The sequence below is a fragment of the Parambassis ranga genome, chromosome 9 (assembly GCF_900634625.1).
Source record: "Parambassis ranga chromosome 9, fParRan2.1, whole genome shotgun sequence".
NCBI lineage: Eukaryota > Metazoa > Chordata > Actinopteri > Ambassidae > Parambassis > Parambassis ranga.
In genome coordinates, this window is record NC_041030.1 from 19,292,157 (window position 1) to 19,317,422 (window position 25,266).

At 41.9% G+C, this 25,266-nt stretch overlaps 4 protein-coding genes across 4 annotated transcripts; 3 read left to right on the forward strand and 1 right to left on the reverse strand.

Moving 5' to 3' along the window:
* The first annotated feature begins 806 nt into the window (after positions 1-806).
* LOC114441817 (protein NipSnap homolog 1-like) lies at positions 807-2,831 on the forward strand. Its single transcript, XM_028414915.1, has 4 exons — positions 807-1,270; positions 1,849-1,880; positions 1,971-2,065; positions 2,660-2,831. The coding sequence occupies exons 1-4, from the start codon at positions 1,163-1,165 to the stop codon at positions 2,722-2,724; spliced, it is 300 nt and encodes a 99-aa protein (XP_028270716.1). The 5' UTR covers positions 807-1,162; the 3' UTR covers positions 2,725-2,831.
* A 1,052-nt stretch (positions 2,832-3,883) lies between these two features.
* Positions 3,884-16,497, forward strand: LOC114441961 (cytosolic arginine sensor for mTORC1 subunit 1-like). The gene is made up of 9 exons (XM_028415168.1): positions 3,884-4,204; positions 8,298-8,368; positions 11,253-11,446; positions 11,843-11,978; positions 12,790-12,913; positions 13,191-13,307; positions 13,514-13,596; positions 13,733-13,827; positions 15,288-16,497. The coding sequence occupies exons 1-9, from the start codon at positions 4,065-4,067 to the stop codon at positions 15,357-15,359; spliced, it is 1,032 nt and encodes a 343-aa protein (XP_028270969.1). The 5' UTR covers positions 3,884-4,064; the 3' UTR covers positions 15,360-16,497.
* Positions 16,498-17,359: 862 nt separating this feature from the next.
* Positions 17,360-19,239, forward strand: LOC114441792 (uncharacterized). Its single transcript, XM_028414879.1, has 3 exons — positions 17,360-17,839; positions 18,030-18,172; positions 18,524-19,239. The coding sequence occupies exons 1-3, from the start codon at positions 17,803-17,805 to the stop codon at positions 18,953-18,955; spliced, it is 612 nt and encodes a 203-aa protein (XP_028270680.1). The 5' UTR covers positions 17,360-17,802; the 3' UTR covers positions 18,956-19,239.
* Positions 19,240-22,771: 3,532 nt separating this feature from the next.
* LOC114442057 (UPF0454 protein C12orf49 homolog) lies at positions 22,772-25,243 on the reverse strand. The gene is made up of 5 exons (XM_028415326.1): positions 24,581-25,243; positions 24,096-24,252; positions 23,831-23,982; positions 23,610-23,723; positions 22,772-23,259 (listed from the first exon to the last, which is right to left on the reverse strand). Exons 1-5 carry the CDS (start codon positions 24,674-24,676, stop codon positions 23,176-23,178), a joined length of 603 nt encoding a protein of 200 aa, XP_028271127.1. The 5' UTR covers positions 24,677-25,243; the 3' UTR covers positions 22,772-23,175.
* Between the last annotated feature and the right edge of the window lie 23 nt (positions 25,244-25,266).

Consider the following 25,266-nt stretch of genomic DNA (forward strand, 5'->3'; position numbering starts at 1 on the left):
ACAGACCTGGGCAAAGTACGGCCCCCGGGCCAGACCCGGCCCACTTGCGTCTTCAATGCGGCCCGCAAACTGTGCACAATACATATTAAACAAATGCAGCAAAAGTCAGCTGTTGAGCACGGCATTACCGGTAACGTCTTTCCAACCCTCCTTGTCTCTTCCCACGCTGCTGTACTGCATCATCCCATCTACGTTTTGTAGAGACACGGTCGCACTTTCTACACTTAAAAATGCTGCGCGACTATACTGAAATATACGGTAAAGCGTCCAGAAACTCCACAGTGCATTCAGATGTTACTGCGGTGCTGCAGCTGAAATATTTCATTGTCATCTGTTCTTAAAAACAGAACACACTTCTTGCCCAACTTTCAGAACTTTTGTTTTAGTTGCTAATGGTTTTCATCTGTAACAATATCTTCACATTATCTGTGCTGCTGTGCGGGAGTGTGTTTAACATACAACCAACATACACTCAGAGTAGACATGGATACACGTAGCGAGGACAGAGGAGTAACCAGTAAATGACAGCAATAGATGAAAATGTAACAAGAGCATATTTATAAAGGTAGATACTGTGCCAGTGATCTCCAATTTATATTACTGTATTATTTATAAAAAGAAAATGTGGCCCTTTGCTTTTCTTATGGAAGTCTATGTGGCCCTTGCAAAAAAATAATTGGCCACCCCTGTCTTATGACATGGATGTGCAGGTGAATTGTTCTGCAGACACTTTATAGTCAGTAACTTTTGTGTTGTTTATGTTTTGGGTGATTGAAATTGCCAATTGTCAGCACTGTCAGAGAGTGCAGAGGTTTTACAGTGGTTGCCATCCAGGATTGTGGATTTAAACTTGTTTAACACCCTGTACAAATGATGTAAACCCTGATACTGTTACCTCTTTTCTAAGATGAAGAAGGAACTGGAAGTGGCAACAATATTTTTAACTGCTGCTGTGCTGCTTTGTAGCAACTGGACTAAGTGTGCAAGAAAGAGGAAAAAGAATTGGACATAAGTTTTGAATGTATCCACCAAAAAGCACCAAAAAGACTGCTGCTGTTAAAGTTTGGACACTTCAGTGGTGAATACAGATTCTTTTTTTCATTTAGAACTTGTTTTGAACCCTTTTCAGGAATATTTAGAGTTTCGGAAGGAGAGGGCAAAAATGCTGATTTCAAGGCGAAACCAGCTTCTTCTGGAGTTCAGCTTCTGGAATGAACCTCATCCAAGACAAGGGCCGAACATCTATGAAATGCGCACCTATTATCTAAAGGTATCCACATATGTTACACATATTTATGTTGTTTTAATATTCAACAGTTTCTTGCAAGAGGCTTGAAAATGACATAAAAACCTTGCACATTCAGAGGGCTGTGCTCATAACATACTGATATTAATACAGCTAGAATCTATTTGACTGAATATTTCAGCCCTGCTGCTATAAACACGTGTTTAATCTCTCCATACCATTCAATATTATCATTGTATAGCCATTGTTACCAGGGTGTATTCTGCTAATGTGTTACCAGGCACTCCAGTACACATTCGTGCCAAGACGCTAATTTTTTCAACCTCTGGACTCCACTGTAATTTAAGTTCTGCCAGGACCTTTCCTTGTGTAATGTACAGTTAGCAGAGGAGTGCAAACCTAACTGATAAAATCTGTTTGCCGCCCATGCTGACTTGTATGTGAGCTCATACTTGTCACATGAGCCTGAAGAGTTTCCTGGCCCCGTTTTAAACCTATAAATCAGAGTGGATTCAAAGTTTTATTTCTATTTTAAAAAAACTCTCCTGTGTGAAGGTATAACAAAGCTGTGTTAACATTTAAACTTGCACCATGTGTTTCAGCCAGGAACCATGATTGAATGGGGCAACCACTGGTAAGCTTCATTTGCCTTAAAAAAAGTCTGCTGCGTGAATTTCTTTGAGAGGTGTTCCAGTGATTATTACACTTACATGTCCTACAACAGGGCGAGGGCAATCAAATACAGACAGGACAACAATGAGGCTGTAGGCGGCTTCTTCTCACAGATTGGCGACTTGTACGTCGTTCATCACTTGTGGGGTGAGTACACGCATGGGCAAATGGTCTTCTTGTCTTCCAAAGATATGAGGTTTAATTGGTGGATATATTTGACATACACTACGGGAGAGAAGATTGGGTTTAATCACAAAGCATAGTTTTCTTGGTGCTGCTCATATTTAATGAGTGCAGAAGGTTTTGCATTAAGTCTTCCCATATGCTGTATTTTTAAATATAAATATTTCTAGCCTATGAAAGCCTCCAGTCCCGGAAGAGACGAGAAACTGTGCTTGGCTGAAGGAGGGATGGGACTAAATGTGTATTATACAGGTAAGACAAAAGCAGACTGACTTCTAAAGCTGCAGCGTGCCTCATGCATGGCGCAGTGCGTTTACTTTTTTTTAATAATTTGGTTTTAAACATTTAACCCACTTTAGTGGTTGCCCCTAAGATTTCCTCCTGAACTGTGACAATGTTTATTTAATATTTTAGCACAGGGACAGATAATTTAAACCCTCCTTCAGGTATCATAGGGAGCAGAACCCACGGGTGGACATGAAGAAAGCAGACTGCTGATATTCTACACATGCATGCTGTTATCAGTTTGTTACCTTCTTTCTTTTTGTCTTTCCTTAGTGCCTTTAATCAGAAGTATGGAGAGTAGGATAATGATTCCTACCATGAGCTCACCATTACAGTGAGAAGAACCTGATGCCCACACTCACTAATCTGCGGTGATACAGATTTGGATTTTTTTTTTTTTTTTGCTTTGTTTTAAATCTGCTGCACGATCTGTGTTACATCCAGTATTTTTCGCCAACCAGTCAGTTATGTCATGTAGTGTCTGCCTGTGTTATTTCATGATCCCACAATATCAATATTTACAGAAAGTTAGGTCAAAACTGTGCAAAAAAATGATGACAAACTGACCCAAAGAAAAGCAAAAGTTATACTGTTGTGTTTTTAATATCGTGGATTGTTGTGATGGACTGTGCACATTGAAGGGATTAGTCTCCACCCCAGATTTTTATGATTGCACTTTATATGAATCGCTTAAATGAAGCCTACCTCATTCTCTCTGTGCTACAATCATCAAAACAGCTCAGGAGTTTGCTGACTATTTATAGCTAAGGGTGTGCAAAAAGCCTGCAAAGAACAATGTATAACTTCTGGCATTTTCAAAATAAAAGTGTACTAGCAAACAGTGCAATTTGTGGCTACAACAGACAACCTGAGCTGAGGGTTAAAACACATAATACGGTAGTTGTTACATGACTTTTACATGAAGCAGCTTTCTTTTTTTTTTAAGGTGAAATGACTGTGTTTCAAACAAAGTAGATCTTCTGAAATAAGATGATTTGTTAGACCCACAGTAGGGAATTTTACAGTGCTACATCAGCACACAGTATCCAGAATATGAAAGCAAATATTAAATTTAATATATAAAAGAAAGAATATGAATAGTGGAACAGAAGGAAAATAAAAAAACATAATTAAAAACAACAGATTCTTGGGGTTAAACTGATGTTGTTGCACTGATAAACTAGATTATAAACACTAGTCTCTACTAAATATATTGTAAACAGAGCCTTTCTATTTTTTCATACAAATTACTTAAGCACATATGAAAAGAAAAAATTAACTGGAAGAAAAAGGTCTGAATTAAACACATGAACAACCTCAGCCAAAAGTCTGCTTCCGGGTTTTATTTTGAAGAACGGAAACCGGAAAGTGGTGTCGCTGCTCTGTGCGTCACGCTTCACACGCCTCCCTGCGTGCAGCATGTACCTTTAAGAGAAGGGGGCGTGGCGCTGCGGGGCTGTCCCCTTTTATTTGAATATACAGTAGTTCAGCGGGGCTGGAATCCGATTGCGTCGGATGTTTTTCGTGTTGTGTGAGACGAGCGCGGCGTAGAACGTGGTGCTTCCAGGCGGCGGTAATGCTCCTCACCCCGGGCCTTTATTTAACATTTGAATGATATAGGAAGGCGTTTTTTTTTACCCCTCGCTGCTACCGCGACCGCCGCCGCCGCCGCCACCTCATGCACGAACAGCTCGCAACCAGGAATATGGACTTGCACATATTGGACCACAGGCTGCGGGTCACCAGCATATCCAAGAATGGGCTGGTGAACTTCACACACCCCCTGATTAAACTGATATTTCTGCGGAACAGGACACGGTAAGAGGACAGATGGTTCTGTGAATCAGCCTGTGTAATCCAGTACGGATACATGAGATAACCTGCAGCGCCTTTCCATTGCCGAGCCATTCTAGGGCTGTTCGCCTCTCTGCTCTGCTCCTCCACGAGCGATGCACCGTGTAGCTTCAAAGACTTGGTTGCATGAATTTCCTGACAGCAGCATGTTTGCATCTTAGTGCATGCATTGTGTGTTTTGATTGGACCCTGTGTCTGAGAGCAGCACCAGCTTTGGGACATTTGGCCTCCTTTGCATCCAGTTTGCAAGTCCTCATGGTGGCATTAGAGCCAGTTTTGAGTTAATCCCTGGATATCCTGTCATTGTTATGTAATTGTTTATTCCCCGTGCTGCCCCACATATGCATGATGGCTTGAAGAAGAGCCCAACATCTGTCTTCAAGGCAAGCATGATATAGGCCAGCAGGGCCAGGGCCAGTGGCTCAGCTACAAAGGGAGCTTTTCCTCCTCTCATCCTGGTTATGGGGTTGAGGTTCCACAATAAATACAGATTTATTAAATATAGTTTAATTATAAAACAGCATCGCTTAACTAAGTCTGGAAAAACCCTGATGTGCTTCCTCTATTTGGTAGCAGCTCCCATGAGTGCATCAGAGGGTACAGTTAACTCTATTCTTGTCACCCGACAGAGAAAAATAAGATTTAAACCAAATATATTCATCTTAATTGATTGTTTGTCAGAGTGTTGAGCAACACAGTGGCTTATTTTGACATGTCCGTACCCGACTGACTGTGTCATGATGACTTGCACCACCTTCTAAACCTGTGAAAGGTCTTTGTCAGTGATTCAGAGCAATATTTTCTGTAGGTTTGAACAGAGTGTGTGTGTGTGTGTGTGTGACCGATCCATAATCAACCAGAACGAGCAGCCAGGCCTCACTTCCTTGGACTCACAGACTGTTTTAAGCGTGCTGTTGTTCATACTTTGGAGTTAAGTCATCCTGCTGTGAAGCGTGTCGCCTCGTTTTTCCTGTTCTCTTTCTGCACCCGGAGTTGTTTGCTTTATATGAATTTAGAATGGGGAGCGGTGGAGAGGTGCAAAGGCGAAGCTTGATCCCCCTTTTTCAGGCCCCCGCTTGTCACACTGAGGAGTTCTGAGCAGAATTTAAAGGAGGTCATCAGCTGTTTTGCAAATTGTTAGATGGTGGTTCTCTCACTACATGTATGGTGCAGGGGTTAATAGTAGTGAGCCTGGGATCGTCCTCAGTTGAAGGGTGTGTGTGTGTGTATTAATCGAAGCCCAGTGTCAGTCCCATCTATTGGTCTTACTGTACTGTGGATGCAGCCCTGCAGGCAGCACACAGTCCTGCTTTCTTCTCCTACTAACAAGCGCACGGATTGGAACAATGCCTCAGCTGAGCCAGAAACCCAGTTGGGACTTTTCCACTTGTCTGCTTCAGTGACCTGTCAAGGTTGGGGGGGGCTCTCGCTCCACTTGTTTAGGACTTCCCTCTCACCCCATCCCAACCAATTGTTCTGAGGAAAGAGAGGCCTGCGGAAAAAAAAAACAAGACTCGAAGTTTGCAGGGTCACCACAGCCTGACGTTCATTCCTCACACTGTGGTTGTCTCTTATCGTGTTTCTTCAGCTGCAGACCCCCCTCCAACCACCACCACAAGCCCTCACTCACTAACTGCCACCCGTTGTTTTGTACAGCTGGATCAAAGTCCAGACTCATGTGAGCCTGAATCAGCTGCTCCCTCGCTACCTGTTGCTTTCTCGCCTCCTCCTCCTCCTCCTCTTCTTCGTTTTCCTAAAAAAAAAAGGTTTATTTTTTCAACCCTTTACCTCCAGTGTCACACAGAGGTCATGCATCCTTGCTACACAGTGCTGCACAAACATGTTTACTTAAAGCACAAAGTCTATGATCTATCCAAATTCTGTTTAATTTTGTTGTGGAGTTATTTTTACACAGAGGAGGAGGAGGAGGATTGGTGCTAAGCTCTCCCTGAGTGACAGCAGAATGATGAGGATGGGAAATCATGTTGGAACCATGGTGTAAATTGGGTTTCACGCCATGATTGGATGAACTGCGTGTGAACTTCTCTCAAAATCCCTTCTAGGAGAGTCTGTCTGCAAATGTGTGCCACGATGCAACAGTCTGCCTCAACACATTTCATTTCCAGACACTGCAGCTCCTGCTTGTGTTTGTCAGATTTCTGTAGCGACATTTTATTATATATTAAAAGAAAATGTCTGCAACAACAGATATACATGTTATTTTTCAGTTGATAAGGTGTCCAAGGACGTACATGCAAAATGATGTTTCTCAAATTAATATAAACAGTACTGATTATCATATGAGGCCTCTTAACCTTCAGATGTGTGCACTGCAAACAGGAAGCCAAATATGCGCTGTTGTTTCACAGATAAGTGTCTTGACAGCAGCGCCACATGTTGCTGAGGTTACGGCTTTCCTGCAGGTGTAACATCAGAGCCCACACACATGTAGCTCTTCCAGGATAGCTGCTCGGCGTACTGTACCTGCAGGAAACTCATGCTGAGGAAGGTGAAAGATCAACAGGAAATGAGAGTGGCATTATAACACAATGGGCCGGCTGAGCTTGCTAGCACAGCTGGCTGCTGGTGTTCTCTCTCTGTGGCCCCTGTCTTTTGTCCCTCGGTGGCGTGATTGTCCCGTTTCGTGGTAGGGATTACTTTTTGCTGAATCAGGAGTTTGGCAGCCTCGCTCAGGCTTCTGCTCGAATGGCCCAAGCTGACTGATAAGCAGAGGGAAGAGGAAGGTGTGTCTTCTGTGGGATGTTCTGAGAAAACAGGAATATGTAGCGCTTCCCTTTGAGGGATTCAAAGCAAACAAAGGAGAGGTCATATGTTGAGGAAAATGCTTTGGTGTTTAATATTTTCATGCTTCAGTCATTGACATTCTCTCAAAGTAATAATGTCATCTACATGTTGTTGATCTTCATAGAACCCTGTGTCAAAATAAACTTGTGTACACTTGTATGGTGGTGCTTGTCAGTTTAAATCGTATTAAGGCTGCCTATGCTAGCTCTCTGCATCCCCCAGCTTCCTGTAGTGTTGCTAGGCTAAGCTAAACATATACTGTGTTTGTATTAGATATGAGGGTGGAATCAATCATCTCATTTTACTCTTTATAAGATAAGCAAAACGGTGCATGTTCATCCACTGTTGCTATGGTGACAGAATGCAAAAAAAAAACTCATCTGAACTGCCTGAAGTATAAGATTTTGTTTTTAACTTGCACTTAGCAATGCATGATGCAACACTTGAATTAAAAAAGGCTGAGTTTGTTATATTTTCTGTTATTTCTGCAGATATTTCTCTATGACCATGATTCCACCAGTTACTGTTCACATGTATCCGTCCCCTCCACCAGCCTTTGTTTTTTGCTGTGATGTTTACAAGAAGCTTTTTGTTGGAACTTCCTTCCAGAATCTTGATTTCCAGTAGTGTGTGTTCGCTGTCCAGTGTTTCTCTCGAAGCATTCCAAATTATTTTAAAACCCCTTTCTCCCCCCCCCCCCTCCCATGCTTTTCTGCTACCCCCTTTTCAGCATTTCACAAAGACAACATTCAGTGGGACTGAATACTGGCCAGAACAAGTAACAGCCTTTGAAAGCAAATGCACTTGGCTCCAAACATGCTGAAGAAATTACTGTAAATTGCAATCAATGTTGTGTCTTGCTTGATTCCAGATGGTCTGGGCCCTCAGCTGCAGAGACGAGTGGAAGTGGCTCCTCATAGGGAAAATGCATAAGATAAATCGGTGTTGCCTACAAAACGTTGTGTTACCAGCTATTCCAGTATATGTATGAATTATGAAGCTCGCTAACTGTGTTGCATTTGACGGATCGCAGTGGCCCAGTTTAGCCCCCCCCCTTCCCACTTCCTGTAGATAAAAGAGTGAGTCGTAACACTGAGCTTTAGGCTTGAATGACAGGCGCTCCTGAATCCAATGTATATTTCAGAGAAAATGAAAATCTGAACTGTGTCTTGTTGATGACATTCTTTCCCCTCCCTTCTCATCCCTCTCTCTCTCTCTCTCTCTCTCTCTCGTTCCTCCACTCCTGTTGCAGATGTAAGTTCTTTAGTCTGACTGAGACGCCGGAGAACTACACGGTCGTCCTCGATGAGGAGGGATTCAAAGGTAAATCGCCCTTGTGCATCTGCATCTTTTATCATTTTCACCAGATTCTGTTCCCAACTCTACATTCACACTGATACCTTTAAGTGCATGTACTGGTGAATTATGCAATGACGGGCTGCTGCTGCTGCTGCAGTTTCAACACAGCACAGAATATAATTGTGTCTTAAACATGGGCCACACCATCAGACTCTGTTGGTTTAGCACTCTAATGTTACTTCCTTCCTCTCTTGTTCCCCCACACAGACCTCACATGGTAGGATGGGTGTAGCCTACAGTACAATAGCAAGGAGGGAAAAAGCTCAAACTCACGTTTCCTCAAATACAATATCATTGTTTGATATGAGAGTGTGCAGGATTCAGTGCTGTTAGGCCTCTCTGCTGCATCAAAGAGTTAGACACCATGTTGGTACCACAGTCTATGCAGTGTCAAACCAGCAGCTTAGCTGCTCCGTCGGCTGCTGACTGTGATATTACTCTCTACTTTTTTAGCCACCTATAGCTAAATAAACCATCCGTAGGTTACTGAGGAGCCGCTCTGACCCTCTGTGGAAGGCTGCAACCATTAACATGTTGGCAGCATCACAGCCTGTATATTTTTGAAAAACAACCTGTGGGGATTGCCCCCTAGAGGCTGCAGGGTGAACTGCATGGCCTTCATCGCTCAGCCCTGGAAGTTGCTGCTTGGACTTATCCTCACTTTTGGGGGGAGGTCTCATCCATCGTCATCCATCCTTATGATCTAAAATGTCCAGCTGCATTGTTTTAGATGAAACCCTGCAAATGTCAGCACAGCACTTTATTCTTAAACTGTGTGAAGTCAATAGAAAATTCAGAAAGATCATTAAGAGATGTAGAGAAGGTTGAAGCAAGGCGTCTGGACTTGTAAACTCTACAAGTCCAGACGCCTTGCTTCAACCTTCTCTACGTATGATGACCTGGATGACTGAGAATCTTCATCAACATCATTAAGAGATGCACCAAATCCCAGCATTCTCTGGGCACGTCACAGTCCCATCCCCATCCCCATCCCCAGCCGGCCATTTCATTCCCTTGTCCTTTTACACAGATGTTGATGTTAAAGGCACGTCTTGCCTCTGGCTGCTCCGTTACTCTCCCTCTCCTTCGCTCTCTTTGTAACTGAGTGCCTATTTTAAGAGGTGAAAGCTGGTGTAGTGAAGCCACAAGGGGCTGTCTGTGACAGATTATGCCAACCAGAACAGTGGGCTTTTGAAGTGAGAGTAAAGAAAGAATACAAAAAGAGTATTCACTGCAGGAGGTAGGCGGCGTTCTTTAATGTGTTTTGTTTTTTAGTTAATGAACCACAAACTGAAAAGTTTTGTGCCTCCTCTGCTTTGATGCTTTACAAAACATGCAAGGAGAGTTCTGCCCTCCCGCTGAGTAGTCAGAAATGTGCTTTCATTTAAAAATCGGAGAGCTATTAAAAGATGAAATGTTGCTGTCGACATGCTTGGTGTTGTTTTTCTTCATATGCTTTGCAGGTAGCAGCAACACTCGGCTTGCTTCAAGTACAACAAACAAACTACTCTGCTCCTCTCTTCTGGCCCAGAGCCTCACATGTTATATAGCCTGAGAGATCACCCTGCTTGAACTGTGACACTTGACCCTCACCACATACTAAAGACTCATACAGAAATACACTCGTATCAAATCACACTCTACAGCCAAACATCATGAGGTAGTGTCTTTACTGGGCAGAATTTACTTCACGCTATAAATAGCCAGGGCTGCTGTAGGTGTTTGCAGATGGAAGCGATGGCAGCTGGGAGACAGGAAGTGTGTATGTGTGCATGTTAAACTGAGCCTCAGGAAGTTACAGATGTATAAGTGATGACATAAAGTGGTGCTGACACCTCAGTGAGAAGTGGCCTTTACATTAATGTCACTGATAGATGCTTTTGAGGGGTGCTGGCTGTGTGGAGGGTGGTTCAGTGGTTATGTCATCTTTGCCATCCTGTTAGACCGTATAGTCTATGCATAAATGAAGGGGGTCTTGTACAGCTGTAGAATGAGCTCCTTTGTGTGGGACCGGTTTATGTTTCCTTAAGTTGGTATGTTTTTTAAAAACAGTTCATTTTTGCTAAATAGAGATAGAATAGTTCAGATATCAGTTTGGCAAATTTAAAGGTCAAACAACATCTAAGGACTCAAAGTTAAAGTTTCTCCCCATCTTCCTGGTCTGTTCGTCTGTCTCCATCTTGACTTGGTGGTTTCAGGTCATTGATTTTAGGACAAAAACAGTATGGTAAAAGTAAAATGCGTTGTTATGAGAGAGAGAAAGAGTTGTGAATGCTGCTCCACTGATTTCCCACCCTGCTCACCCGGCCTTTTCCTGTTCTGGTTCAGTGCCCTTATCTCAAAAACATACAGTCCAGTTCCTCTGAAGGACAAGTCTGCACATTACCCGAGCACTGATAATCAATAATCAGTGCCTTGAGGTTATTGTGACTCTTAAAACACTTCAACAGTAACATCAAAAGCTTTATTTTTTGCTTTTATTGTGGCAGCAGTGGCTCAGTGGTAGAGCAGGGTTGTCCAATAACCGGAAGGTTGGTGGTTTGATCCCAACTCCTCCCTAGTCATTGTTGTGTGTCCTTGGGCAAGGCACTTTACCCGCATTGTGACTATTAAAACACTTTACCAGTAACATCAGCCTTAAGCAATTTCCCTGATGGGATTTTTTTTTTCCCTACGCAACTTCCCCACTGTGGGACTAATAAAGGTATTCTTATTCTTAATCTTAATTCTTATCTGCTATGCTCTGGGTTATTCTAATGTGTTTTTAGGAAAACGTATTGTCCACCATTACCATAGAAGCCATATTCTTCACGGTCAGACTCACCAACCTGCCTTTCCTTCCTCTCAGAGTTGCAGCCCTCAGAACACCTCCAAGTAGAGAGCTCCATCTGGCTGCCACTCAACGTGGTCTCCAACGGCAACGCCTCCAGCAGCTCGCAGGCTGTCGGTGTGACCAAGATTGCCAAGTCCGTCATCGCCCCCCTCGCCCAGCAGCACGTCTCCGTATTCATGCTCTCCACTTATCAAACCGACTTCATCCTGGTGAGCATCATCTATTTAGGCCTTTTCACTTCTGTTTAATGAGACATTCAGAGAAAAAAAATCACTCCACACCTATAATGTTGCTGTGAAATCTTTAAACTCGCTGAACTCTGCCAGACGGAAAGAAGCCACGGTGTCTGCATTTTGTCCACTCACCAGTTTTGCAGTTAAGGAATTAATTCCCGACAGAGCTGAGGGTGCTAAAAAAGTTCGTTGATGAATTACATGTGAAAATGTTAAGTGTGCACAAATACATAACTCCATAACAGGCATCTGTGTCAGCGTGTATGTTAATGTTTGACAGGCTGGTTTTCTCCTGAAACAGTGCTGACCATGTGCAGCTGATGTTTGCAGCTCTTCAAAACAGTGTTTTTGTTCCATGTTTATCTTGTGTAGGTGAGAGAGAAAGACCTGTCTGTGGTCATCAGCACTCTGGAGGAGGAGTTCAGTATCTACAGGGAGGTGGGAGGAGAGTCCTTCCCTGTGCACTGTCAGGATTTTTCCAACGGCCTCCAGAAGAACGGCAAAGACGGTACAGTCACTGTTCAGCGTGCATTCACAAGTATCCATCCAGCTTGTAAATCGAATAAAGGTTCTTTAGCACCACCTTCAGGGTATTTGTACAATATAATGGCAGGCCACAAATCTGGTTTAGTTGTTAACAAGACCATTAAGTTAAAGTGTAGAAGCGGCTCTTAAGTAGAAAAAAATCTACTCACGTGCACAAATATTGTGACGTATGGACCGCTGGCAGGAACTGGCCCCCATGTCCTTTTGCTGCACCTCGTGGACCACTCAGCCTGCAAAGGAAGTCAGAACAGCCATGCAATAATGAATTAAAGGCAGCAACATTGAGCTCTCCCCACCCTGGCTGCTCTTACATGGACATGAGTTCTGTCTGTTCTTTCTTACCGTATCCCGAGATCGGAACCTGAAAGTGCAACTAAAATTGTATTGTGTTTGTACCATGACAATAAAGTCTCTTTAAATCTCTCTTAAATCCTAAATAATGAAACGATGCAGCTGGGCTGGGTCCACACTATGCTGCACAGCGCTGTGTGTCCTTTACAGGAAGTTATTTTTACATCACCCTAAAGTACAGAACATGCTGTACGCGGAGGTCAGAACACGCTGAGGAACGTGTCCGGCGCTCTTTCACAATCATCCATGTCTTTACATCTCTAAGATGTCGGCGTTATATCAGCACCTAAAAAAAAACATGTGATTTTAACTCCGCACTAGACTAGGCCAGGCTGGAAGCGTACATCTTAAAAGGTGTTTAAATAAATGATAGGCGTATTTATTGATGTTCTCATAAACCAGCCTTGTCTGTGTCCTTCCAGCTATGCAGCCTACTGTTCACCCGGTGCTGATACCCCAGAACCAGTTCTGTGTCATGTCACTGGACCCGGACACGCTGCCGTCCATCGCCACCACACTCATCGACGTCCTCTTCTATTCCAGCAGGTGAGATGTGGATCGTTTGGTCTCTTCACATTTGCACTGCAGTACTGGTCTGAAAGCACAAGAGGGCAGCACAAAGTAGACGTCAACAGGCCCGCTTGAAAATGATGTGTGTTAAGGTTGTTAATTACATAATGTGGAAACTGTGCTGACAGGATTTTGCACATAGATGTGAGATTTGCTTTTAAAAGCAAATATATTTATTTAAAACAAATAAAACTGACTCTAGGTGATGCCTTGTCTGTCCATTGTCATGCTGAATGTGTCTCTTCGTCTTCAGTCCTAAAGAGGACACACAGTCACCTCCCAGCCAGGAACTGGACTGCATCAAGTTCTTCTCCTTCTCCCTCATTGATGGATACATCTCTCTGGTGATGGACACTGAGGCTCAGAGACAGTAAGGACTTTCTTACACACACCTCTCTTACATCTGACACCATGCCACAGGTTTACCGCTTCACCTGTTGCTTTATGTTTTTTGGTTGTCTTACTGCACGGCAGCTGCTGTCTTATCATCACAGTGTAGCTCCCCTCTGCATCACTGACATGATCCGGCATGTGTTTGCACCTTGTAGAAATAAGTGCTTGATCTTTGTGCTCCAGGTTTCCTGCCGATCTTCTCTTCACCAGCTCCTCTGGGGAACTGTGGAGAATGGTTCGTATAGGAGGGCAGCCGCTGGGCTTTGGTAAGGCCGCTTAAAAAAATTATTCTTTTTATAAATGATTCATTATGTCTTTTTATTAAACATTCTGACTGATTTAGAACACAGACAGGAAGCTATTAATAGTGTTATAATTGCTCCCACTTGTCCATGTTTGTAGATGAATGTGGGATAGTTGCTCAGATATCTCAGCCCCTCGCTGACAGCGACATCTCTGCCTATTACATCAGTACCTTCAGCTTCGACCATGCCCTGGTGAGTCCACGTTCTTCTTCATCATTCACCTGGTCATCACTCTTGTTGCCATGGAAGCAAAACTAATAAATCCATGACCCAAATCTTTTTATGCTTTGCTCAGATTGTCTAAAAGGTTTGGCTATGGCTGTTAAATGGTACTTTCAGTATTGATTTAGTTTTTATTTACCATCTTAAATTTGTTTCTGTGCCATCGCCCACATTGGTATTATCTTTAAAGTTACCCAGAAACGTTTATCTCATTTGTTTGTGCTTCCTGGAAACTTATCACAAAACATCTGCCTGTCATGAAGTGAATCAACAAAGCCACCATATGTTTCGCTTACTTTATTCTAATTGATAGATTATTTAGAGGCACCCCAGCTTACCCAAGACCCTGTCACATTATGGCAAGCTCAACCATACCTGCTTAAAGTGGAATATTCTGTGGTTTCCCTTCAGTTGTATCAGACTGGAAGGAACCACATGATTTTCTGTGTGTGACGCTCGCTCAGAATAAATGACATCAAGGAGGGATCTTATGTAGAACAGAGTGTTGAATTGGAATTTAAAAAATGTGCATCGAACACAAAAACCTGAGATACGAACAGCAAGGAGTGCACCATGACGTGTAATCATCAGGTATTCTACGTGTGTTCATGCTTCTTTGTGCAGCCCTCCTTCAGAATGCTTCAGAAATGAGTTTCTATATCACTTTCTTGTCAATGTGACCATAACGACCATTAGTCACAGAAAGTTATTGCACCGACACGTCATGAAAGTTTTCCGCAACCGCACCTAATAATAGAAAATCGGCTAATTTAACAAGATACTCAATGCTCTGCAGCAGGAGAAGGATGCACATCAAAGTGCTCACAAGCTTTAAGAAGTGGTGTCAGAACAAGTACGGTGAAATGGACCGCCAGGCTGCAGACCGAGCCTCATACCTCTGATTGTAGTTTTCTGTGTACAAGGTTAAATAATGAAAGCCTCCTAAATGAAACTGCTGTGTTTGGAAATATCTTAAAATGTTTGTATTAAACAGAAAGTTAAAATCTAGGTCACTGGAGCATGTGAAAGGACATGTGAATATGGGATGATGTGAGGTCACCTCATGGGTCATATTCCAGTGAATAAATCAGTATTGGTAATAGCAATAAAGGCTGCAGGGAATTCCTTGAATTTCAAGGAAATCACTGCTATTATAGACAAGCCTGCCATTGCCTTTCTTGTGGTCACAAAACTGCAACCTGCACAATGTGGGTTTTGAAAGGAAAATAAAACACCCACATTCTGGTGGGAGATGACAGAAAATGATGACAAATAGTGCAGGATAGGAAGATGTTTATCTAATTCTGATTTATCAAACCCTTCATGCCCATCTTTCCCTCAAGCTCTCTGTCTCCCTGCACTCCCAAATAAGACTTTTTGTAAATATTTACAAAAAAAAAAATCATCCGATAACTTTTATTTTCCTCTAGGTCCCTGAAGAGGACATAGTGAGCGTGACTGACATGCTCCAGCACCAGAGGAAAGAGCCGGCCACCAGCTGATTTCTTTGAAGTGAGCTGGAGTGAGCTCGCTCCAGTGTCGGTGGCGAGGGTGGGTGACGGGCGAGCAAGAAAAGGAGGCTAACTCTGTGCCTAGATTAGCACTGCATTGCCAGCAGTATTAACTAATACAAGTTTGCCATGAACACCTAAAGCGCATTTTCTAAGGTGTACACACACACACACACACAGGGCTCCTCTCATTTCTCTATTTTGCACCACCTCGTGCCTGGATTACTGCACAGTCACAAGTAAGCAGGAGAGAGGAGGAGGAGGCTTGCTTCATCAGCTCCTACCCCTCCGCTCACCTCATCTTCCTCACTTCCTCTGCTCACATCCCAGGGTGGAGGTGAGGAAAAGAAAGTGAGGATTTGCAAAGTGAGAAATGAGACCGGAAGACAGTCAGACTGTGGGGTTTTGTGAGTCCTAGGAAGCTCACGAGCACGCCGTGCACAATCACCCCTGTGCACAAGACACAAGCACACATTCTGATGGACAGATGAGTGGACGTATGATGGACTATTTGTCTTAAAATCCTGGACTAGACGCCTCTGTCTGAAAGCTCAACTTTACTTTGCTGCATAAGGCATGCACATACATGTTAAAATAACACATTTGTCTTCCATTAATGTTTATATCAAACAACTTTTTATTCTAATTCATTTTCATGAAACGTGTGTAGCTTGATCTTACTAAGAAGTTTTATTTTTCGACAACAGCCTTTTGTTTTGAAAAGACTGTGCAGATTTATTTTGTATGTTAAAATGGCTGCAGACTGTCGGAGTGACCATTTTTTTAAGAGGTCAGCATTTCTTAACCATAGCATTACCCTATAGGTCAATAACACTATGTCTTATGTTTTTTAATTTTTTTTTTATTTCTTTTGTTATTTGCACATTGAACTTTGAATTTAGTTAGTATCACTCTTTTCTTGGTACAACTAATGGTGAACACACACACACACAGTTTGTCTTCCTGTCTTATCTTATTCGAGCACACATCACAGTGCACAAATTCAAAGCAGGTCAGAAATGTATGATACATATGTTTTCTTTGGTACAACTACATTTTATACAAGTATTCTGGAAACATTTGTAATTTTTTGTGCTGCTTCATTCAATAAAACCCGTTCAAAACAGAACATATGTTAGCATGAGTCCTTAAGGGTGTCTCTAAAACAGCTAGCAGAGCCCTATGGCTTCTTTGGTCTGATTGATTCTCCTCAGTGGCCACTGTTCTGCACTGAACACAAAAAATTCCAGATAATGTTGATTGGAAGCATAATTATTATGAAAGGGGATTTTAGCAAGATTTGTCACTCATGATTCAACCAAATGAAGATAAGATGATGCTTCAACAGGCCAAGCTTTAAAAATAAATCTTAGGAGCCTCAAAGCGTCATCTGTGACTTAGAAGCAACAACAAACCATAAAGTCTGGAAAGTAACAACAATTTAAAAATAGCTTCAAGTTCCTAGCCGGCCGTCTAAAGGGGGTCAGACTCGAACTGGTTTGCTTCTAACAGTAGCCAAGAGTGTGCCAGCAGGATTAGTGGACTTTGTGACCATTTACTTAGTGGAATTTATGTTAAAATATTATTATATATACTTATTAAATTTTGTTTTTATATAATATTTAAATATGTCCTCGTATGAGAAACTGCTGTGTAACTGAATGTCACCTACAGAGAATCTCATAGGGCAGCAGGACCTAGACTGGAACCATGGGGGACACCAAGATTTGAAAAACCTTCCATCTTGATGGGGGTCATGATGTGAACCACTGAAGTGAAAAATGTGTGTTCAAAGAAGAAGTTTAAAAAAAAGAAAAGAGAGAGAGGACCCAACCTGGAACCTTGGGGGACACCAAAGGCCGAGCACCCCATCACAGAGGTAAGAACTGAGGTGACTGAGAAGAAAGAAAAAAGCAAGGTAAGGAGAACAGTCTCCTGCAGGATCGATCCAGTGCTTATGATGCTGAGCATGATGTTAAAAGTGTGTGAGATGAGATGACTAAAACGACACAATCCCTTAACGGAGGCTTTATGAGTCACATTCTCACGAAACAAAATGAGAAGTTGGTCGTTGGTACTAAAACAAATAAAAAAGCAGAAGACGGAAAAACTCACTGAGGATTCTGAAAGATGATTTTTATGACATATGAGGTCTTTAATAATCAGGGAAACTGTAAAAATGTGTATGAAATGCTGTTATCAGAAGATTATCTAAGCTGTCAGTCACACCTCTTCCACAACCAAATTCAGACATACTCATGTCATGAGTGATGTTGAAAAAAATGTCATCATGGAATTTTGTGTGTGTGAGGCTGAAAAATGAGTGGGTGTCGATGATTTTGCACTTAAATACTGTGTATATATAGGCCGGGTTAACCAGTGCAAAGTTACATCAAGGAGTCCTCTTAGGAGCATTAAAATCACCGTTTTCATTATGGATTATAAACTCTACAGACCTCTAATACTCTGTGGTGAGTATCTTTATTCATACTATTATATGAAAACTTATTACTTTAGATAAAATGCCTGAAAAGTAGAACATTTATTTAATTTATAATCACTGTCATTAAATAAATGAATATTTGCTGCATTGCTTGTTGGCTCTGTAGGTTAATGCTATGTATTAATTTAATGTAAACATCATATATGATCTTTTCTCAGTACTAGCCCTGATGCTGCTGGAGGTTCAGTGTAGTCCTGTCCCATCTGCTGCTTCCACTGATGGATGTAAGAGTGCATTACCCAGCGCTGTGCGTCTGGCTAAGCTGCTGGAATATGAAGCAAACCAGCTGCTGGAGAAACATGTAAGTACCCACATGAGTTGATCAAAGAAATATTCATAATATCTGGGGAAACACCTGCTAATCAAGTGACATTAAAGCTATTTCCAACCATTTCCTGCTGACTTTTGTACATTGAAATGCGACTCGGATGATTCGTCCATGTGCTGTACAATGACATTTCTTTTTCTTATAGAAAATTTGTACACATCTCACTTCATGCCTCCAAAATAACTCCTGTGGCAGCTGTATTTTAAATGATTTTAATAAATATTACTGGGAATCTACAACAGCTGGGCATCACATCATTGCTCTAATATATAAACTACATATAAAAAGAAGGTTATATTCACTCATACTCGTATTTTCTTCCAGATAAAGTGTGATGGATGCTCAAAAGACTCCATTCCTGATGATGTTCCTGCCGCCACAGTATCTGGCGTGAACTTCTCTGAGCAGCTGCAGGACATCTACACCAAAGGTGTGCTTTTTCGTTTTCACATTGCACAAGTAAGTCGTTATCAGAGGGAACTTCTGACCGATCCAGAAGATGTGCTGAAGTCGTTAAGTCGCCTCAATGTAAGACTCAACGACATTTTAGGCACAACAAAGAATTTGATTCTCCAATGCAACGACTCAGAGAAGCCTCAGCTGACAACAGCAGCTCCCCCACAGCCGTCCTGTGATGATGACTATGAGAAGAAACTCTATAGCTGGGGTGTCATAGTCAGACTGAAGGAATGGCTCACAGCAGTGGGGCGAGTTCTCGAGGAGGCAACGAGTGATGATAAGAAAGCCAGGATTTAAAGGGCGCTTGTATGGCTCAGGATTTGTTGATATTTGAGTCGACTGACAGCAGAGTTACACAGCTGAAGATCAGCGGCACAATCACAGTGTCGCTTAACTCTTCTTTTTTTTAAAATTTTATTTAAAGTGCATTTTAAGTAGGTTTACTACACAGCCGCCATAGGGGATCGTCTGGCAGCAGCTGTTTTCATGGGATGTTTATGGCAGAAACGTATGCGGGAAAGTTCTGAAATTTACCACAATGACTCAGATCAGTACCACGATTATTTTTTACAAAATTTCATGTCAGCACCTCCCACGCTTGGTGCACGTCATCTTCAGACTTCACTTTTCATCCTTGGATTTTGAAGCGTTCGCCCGCTACGGCCAATCTAATTCAATGGATCAAAGTCGTCAAACATGAAAATGAGCTTGGGCATATGGTATCCAAACTCGGCCCATGAAACTCTTGACCCCTTCACTGTGGGTCACAACACATTTGGTGCAGTTTGGCCACTAGAGGGTGATGTAATTGTGTTGTGAATCCTTGGAGTGCTAAAGACGGATTCTTTAACGTAACTACACCATGTTACTGTAGTTACTTCAGCCTCCTTTGCTGCTTGCAGCTATATTTATTATTATTATTATTATTGTTGTTGTTGTTGTTGTTGTTATTAGTTTAATTGCTGTGACAATACATTTTTATTGTTATTTTATATTGTTGTTCTGTTCCACAGTTACATCAGCATTGTTGTGTGTGTTACGTTATTTATATTTAAGTTATTGCTATATACTGACTTATTTAAGTGTTTAATATTTAATTTATTTTCCTGAGTGTAGATCAGAAGTTGTGGGAGGATGTGTCAAGTTCTGTAATACATTAAATTCTGTTCACATGTGAAACCAAAAACTGAAAAAGCTAAATAAATACTTTGCTTGTTATTTCTTGCAGTGTTTATGACTTTGCATTTGTCTAAAACATGAAAACTTTCTGCTTCAGCTGACACGCCACACAGCTACCACCCATCCACTCTGATTATTCATAAATACTTGCCAACCTTTTACATAGACTGCAGCCACAAACTTCTTAAAAGTCTCTTTTACACTAAGGACCAGTCTCCTTCATTCCTTCCTTCCTCTTTTTGATTTAACACAAAGCAACTCAATCCAGTCATATTTCATTTAATAATGTCGTCAGAGACGTCAGGACTGGACTGAGCCGGGTTTACATGAAAGAGTTGTGACTTGAGTTGTGATTAGAGTCACATCTACGCACAGGAAGCATTGCATCAGAGGGATCAGAGGCTGAATGAATCAGCCACAGCGTCACAAAACTAACACGATAAATAAGTGACGAGAATGTAAATATTAGAAAAATAGATGCACATCCTACAAACAGCTCTCATTGCCCAATACAAGAGAAAACGAACCTGAGACTATTCTCACATCAGTCAAGTCAATCTAGAGTAGCCTAAGTTTCGCAATGCACATCACCTTCATCAGTGGGTAATATCTCCTTTAGGTGGAAGTGACAGAAAATTACTACAAGGTGCTTTTGTAAAGGATATGGCTGAGTGACAGATAGGGGAAGTTCATCTTAGTCTCCTTTTTTCACACTCCTCCTTTGAGAGGTGTGCATTATAAATGTGATCCTGTGCGACCGATTACGTTCATGTAAGATTCTGTTCCTGCCATAGAAAAACTCTGAGTGGAATCAGAATGAGACCCAGATCAGGTACTGTAGCCTCACTTTCCTTTTATTGCATCAGAGAGTTGAATTAGTGTAAAGTATTTAAACAAGATGTCATTGTGCACTTGCAGAATTCCTGAAGTTGGTTTGTGTCTGGACTCTGATTGCTCTCATGCAAGGTTCAGATGCAAGACATCCACCAAAGAAAGATGCTGTCCCCTGCAAGCCGAAAGAGCTGACGGCCCTGACCAAAAGTCGGGTTGAAGACAGCTTAAGAGGCTTTGTAAGTAACAGTGTGAGCAGTGTGTGTGTGTGTGTCTGGATGTTTAGCTTCAGTAACACAGAGAAGATACAGAAAGCATCCTGATATGCAGGTAGCAGTGGAAGAGGGGTTCAGATGTGTCCGAATTTGCCACATAAGAAATATTAACAGTAAAATATGGAAACAAACAATTAAAAAAGTACATGTAGAATGGCTGTTTCAGCATTAAATAGCAGCAGTTATTGGATGTGAAGCAGATTTGAGCCACATTATGTCTTTAGGGCAAACAGCTTTATTTCTATGACATGATCTCAAGCCCTTTCTTTTTATGTATATTTTTATTACATTAAGAAAACAGAGGCTAATTTTTGTATATTTTAGTAGTAGCTTTCTTCATCTATAGTGATAAATATTTCTCTCTCTTTAATCTCTATAATCTTGTTTAATTTACACAATGCATCATTGAGCGTTGATGCATTTATAAACGCATTTTTCTAAATAATTTCTCTTCTCTTTCAGGATGAAGCCAACGGGAAGCACCTGGGCACCTGGTCCCCGGGTTTCCCCGAGCTCCAGGTCCACAAGAACGCCCCTCTGAATGGGCCGAAGGTTCAGTGCAGCCTCATCTTCATGGCTCAAGGCCTGGAGGAGGTGTTGGAGGACCAGAAAAACAACCTGAACCCCAAAGATGTGTCACTTCACAAGGAGCTCCAGGACACCATCGCCCGTGTGAAAATGCTCACAGCGTGCCTCAAGGATGCTCTCGGAGGCGAATGCTCCCCAAAGCCGTCCCCGCCCAAGATGCCGAGGCATACGTTTGAGAGGAAGCAGTGGGGCCACACCCTGCTGAAGACCGCCAGGGGCTATCTGGACTGGCTGCAGCACAAGATTGAGGTGAAAAATATGAGTAGGTTCAAAAAACCCATGCAGGGAAGCACATACCTCATTTAATGTTTAACTATAGGTTACAGATTATGGCAGTTTATTATCACCTCTACTTCAAACCCTCGGTATAACAGCCAATTAAATCAGAATCAGAAATACTTTATTAATCCCAAGGGGAAATTAAATACACTTTAAATGTGCAGTTTGATATTGTGAGTTCTATGATCAGGTTGGTACCACTTTCATATCTGTGCATTAAGATGAAGTAAGGAGACGATTAATTGAGTTTTAAAATACAGTGCCCAGATTATTTTCTTGCATTTCTTCTTGGCATGTCTGCATAAATAATCTCAGTTTATTCTCAGCAACAATTATGCAAATTTCCTAAAAACTATCAGAAGTGTCTTCAATATAACTTGATACCTCGCAGCAATTGACATGTCCCCATGTGACTTGTAATTAATCAACATGCCAACAAAGCAAATGAGAAGGGGCTCTAATACATCTCCTCATTAGGACAGTTTGTTTTCTCAGCCTTCACAGTGATTAATTGTTCTGCTCCGGCCACCTTTCCCTTGTGAGTGGGCCACACTGCCTGAGGTAGAAACAGAAGCTGATAAGAATCGCCTTCGAAAAAAAAACACCAGTTTTGGACGGCAGTCAGTGCCATGTGTGGACAGATGGACAGTGCACAGAAAGGCAGATAAGACTGTCAGACTCCCATCAAAGAAATGCAAGAGAACAATACTGTAAGAAAATAAGATTAATGTGGGTCCCGTCCTCCTGAAATTAGGTGATCAATTAACTGTCAATGTCCTGTTTGTTCTGCAAGACGTCTGTGTAAAACTTTATAATGTCGTAAATTAATAAGGTTACTGAAATTTTATATATATATTTTTGGAGAAAATTGACTTTTTTTAAAATAAAGAACTGGCTAAAGATCACTTTGTCTGATGACTTTCTCTGGTTACACACACTTATATGACTTTTACAAAAAACACTTTGTTCACAGTCACTTTTATTAAATAGCCGTTTCGGAGCATGCAGTATACACAGAAGTTATGACACATTCTTCGCTGTTTTATCATATTCAACAAAACAAGAAAACATGAAGCGTATTTCATGAAATGACCTTGTTCGAAGCAAATCCTGCTGGATGAGCTGCCAGTTATAACGCAGACCTGATGATCATCACGGATGAATAAATGAAGCCTTCTATGCACTTATGAAGTGTAAATAATCACATACAGCGTTTGTCCGTTTTTATTTTTGAGGTCAGTCTTGGAAGCCTTCATCTCTAATGCAACCAGAGTCTTTTCACAAGCACCCTTCGATGTCCAAGGAGGGACATTTTATCTTGAGGGGTAGCAGGTTGAGGGGGAAGGTGGGGGGCAAGACGAGCACTTAAACAGGAAGGAGCTCTGGAGGACTCTCGCCGTAGCAGTACTTTGCTTGAGGGTTTCGGTAGGTGTTCTCATGTTGAACACTCTGCATGACAGAAAAAAAACAGAGCAACATTTTGTTAGCAAAGGTCAAAACAGTAAAAATGGAGACCAAAAAAAAAATGCTGCAATTGATCAGTTTTATCTGTTTTTTTTTTTTTTATAAGCAGGAAATTCTCGAGACAACTGCTGAGTCATAAGACGACACACCAAAGCAAAGTCTATATCTTCTATCTAGCTTTGTCAGCAGTGACGATTAATATAGCAGCAAACTTTGACTTTAACTTTCGGAAGATGGATGATAACATGTGGCTGCAGCTTTCACTTATATTGTTGTCTCTTGAAATGACTGCAAATATTTGTCATTTTCTCATCTTTTTTTTTTTTCAAACATACTTGTGAAGAGGTCCTACATTTGGCCAGGCACAACTCAAAATGATCCTCCACAGCAGTGAAGAGATTCTGGAAGCCTTCAGCTGCACGATTCAGGAAGCGCTCAAGGAGAGGTTGCTGAAAAAAGTGTGCACAGATAAGGATGTGTAAAAAAAAAACACAGAAGTGCAGATTTCATTCTATTTAATAGAAAACTCCTGAAAGTCCTTGATGTGACAGATTACCTTATCAGGTTGGAGGCAGCAAGACACGCAATACTCATAGATACTACAGCAGCCGTTGGCTAGGCAGCTTTTACAAATGTACTGCCTGGTGCTGGGAGCATTGACGTTACAGCACCCGTTAACCAGCAAGTCTTTTCTCTCGCAGACATAACCTGTAAAACATTAACAAAGATAAACATTGATTAAAGGCTACAAAACAGTTTCACGGAGCTGTTGCGTTATCACCCCTGCATGCATGGCGGTGAGTAACGGACGCATTACTCACCGAGTTCGTCTGTCAGCAGCGCCTTGCCCTGGATGGAGTTTCTGCACTGAGTGATCTGTCGGCTGCTGTTACCCAAGTTAAAACGGACTTTCCAGGGGATGCGGTGGTCCGAGTCTCTAACTTCTAAGAGTGTGCGGTCCCGTATGGTCCGCTCCTCCTGGAAAAAAATGACACAAGAGATGCATGAAATGCAGTCAAACAACAACAAAAACAAAGTTCAAAGTGATGTAAAGTGAGGAAACCAGCTGATATTTGTATGGGTGCTTTTAGCAAACAGGATTAAAATGTCACATACTATCTAAGAGATTTTCTTGGATGACAGATTTTTTAATTCTGATTAATGTTTTGCCTGGTCACTGGTGGTATATATGAGGCAGGGCAGCTTTGTGCACCGTTGTTTTTAAAACATTCTCCATCCGTATTGACATTCAGGTGACACGTCTCTATCCCTTTGACTAAACTCTGACTGATGTGAGTTTCTGTACCTGTTTGAGTGTGCTGGTGAGAAAGTAGATAAGGGACAGTCCGAAGACGACTCCCAGCACCCAGCGCTTTCTCAGTAGCCGCCGTAGCACCATCATAGCATGGCTTTCTTGAGTATACGCAAGTATCAGTCCAAAACATTAAAAGAAAAGTCCACGGTTACCACTTCCTCGACTGTCTACAGTGTCAACAACACGAATCGATGAATGACAAGCCCTGCAAAGCAAGCTAAGGTAGATTCCTCAGAATAGTAATGATTAGAGGATCTAGAAATTAGCTAACCCATATTGCGCGTTTATGTTGCTAAAAATCACCCTAAAATGCTAATGTATTTATCAGCAGCGATTAGTATGAATTATGTTCTCGCACAGCAGCTCAGTTTGGTACCAGCCATGCAAAGCTAACGGAGTTTCACCATAAAAGCCAGCTTTGTTAGCTTGCTTGCTAGCTAGCTAGCTGCCGTTAGCATTAGCTTTTCCCTAGAAATACGTGAGACAAAACTGCCAATATGATACAGCGTAGTTCAGTAACGCATTTCCATCTCCTCCGGAAAACACTTTGCGATAACATCCATCAAAACATCATCATAAGCAGCGACGGTGGTGTTTGTTTTTACAGCGAAGTCTGACATCCACCATCAACAAAACAAATTTCCAACACGGATGTGGATGTGGTGGGAAGGACGATC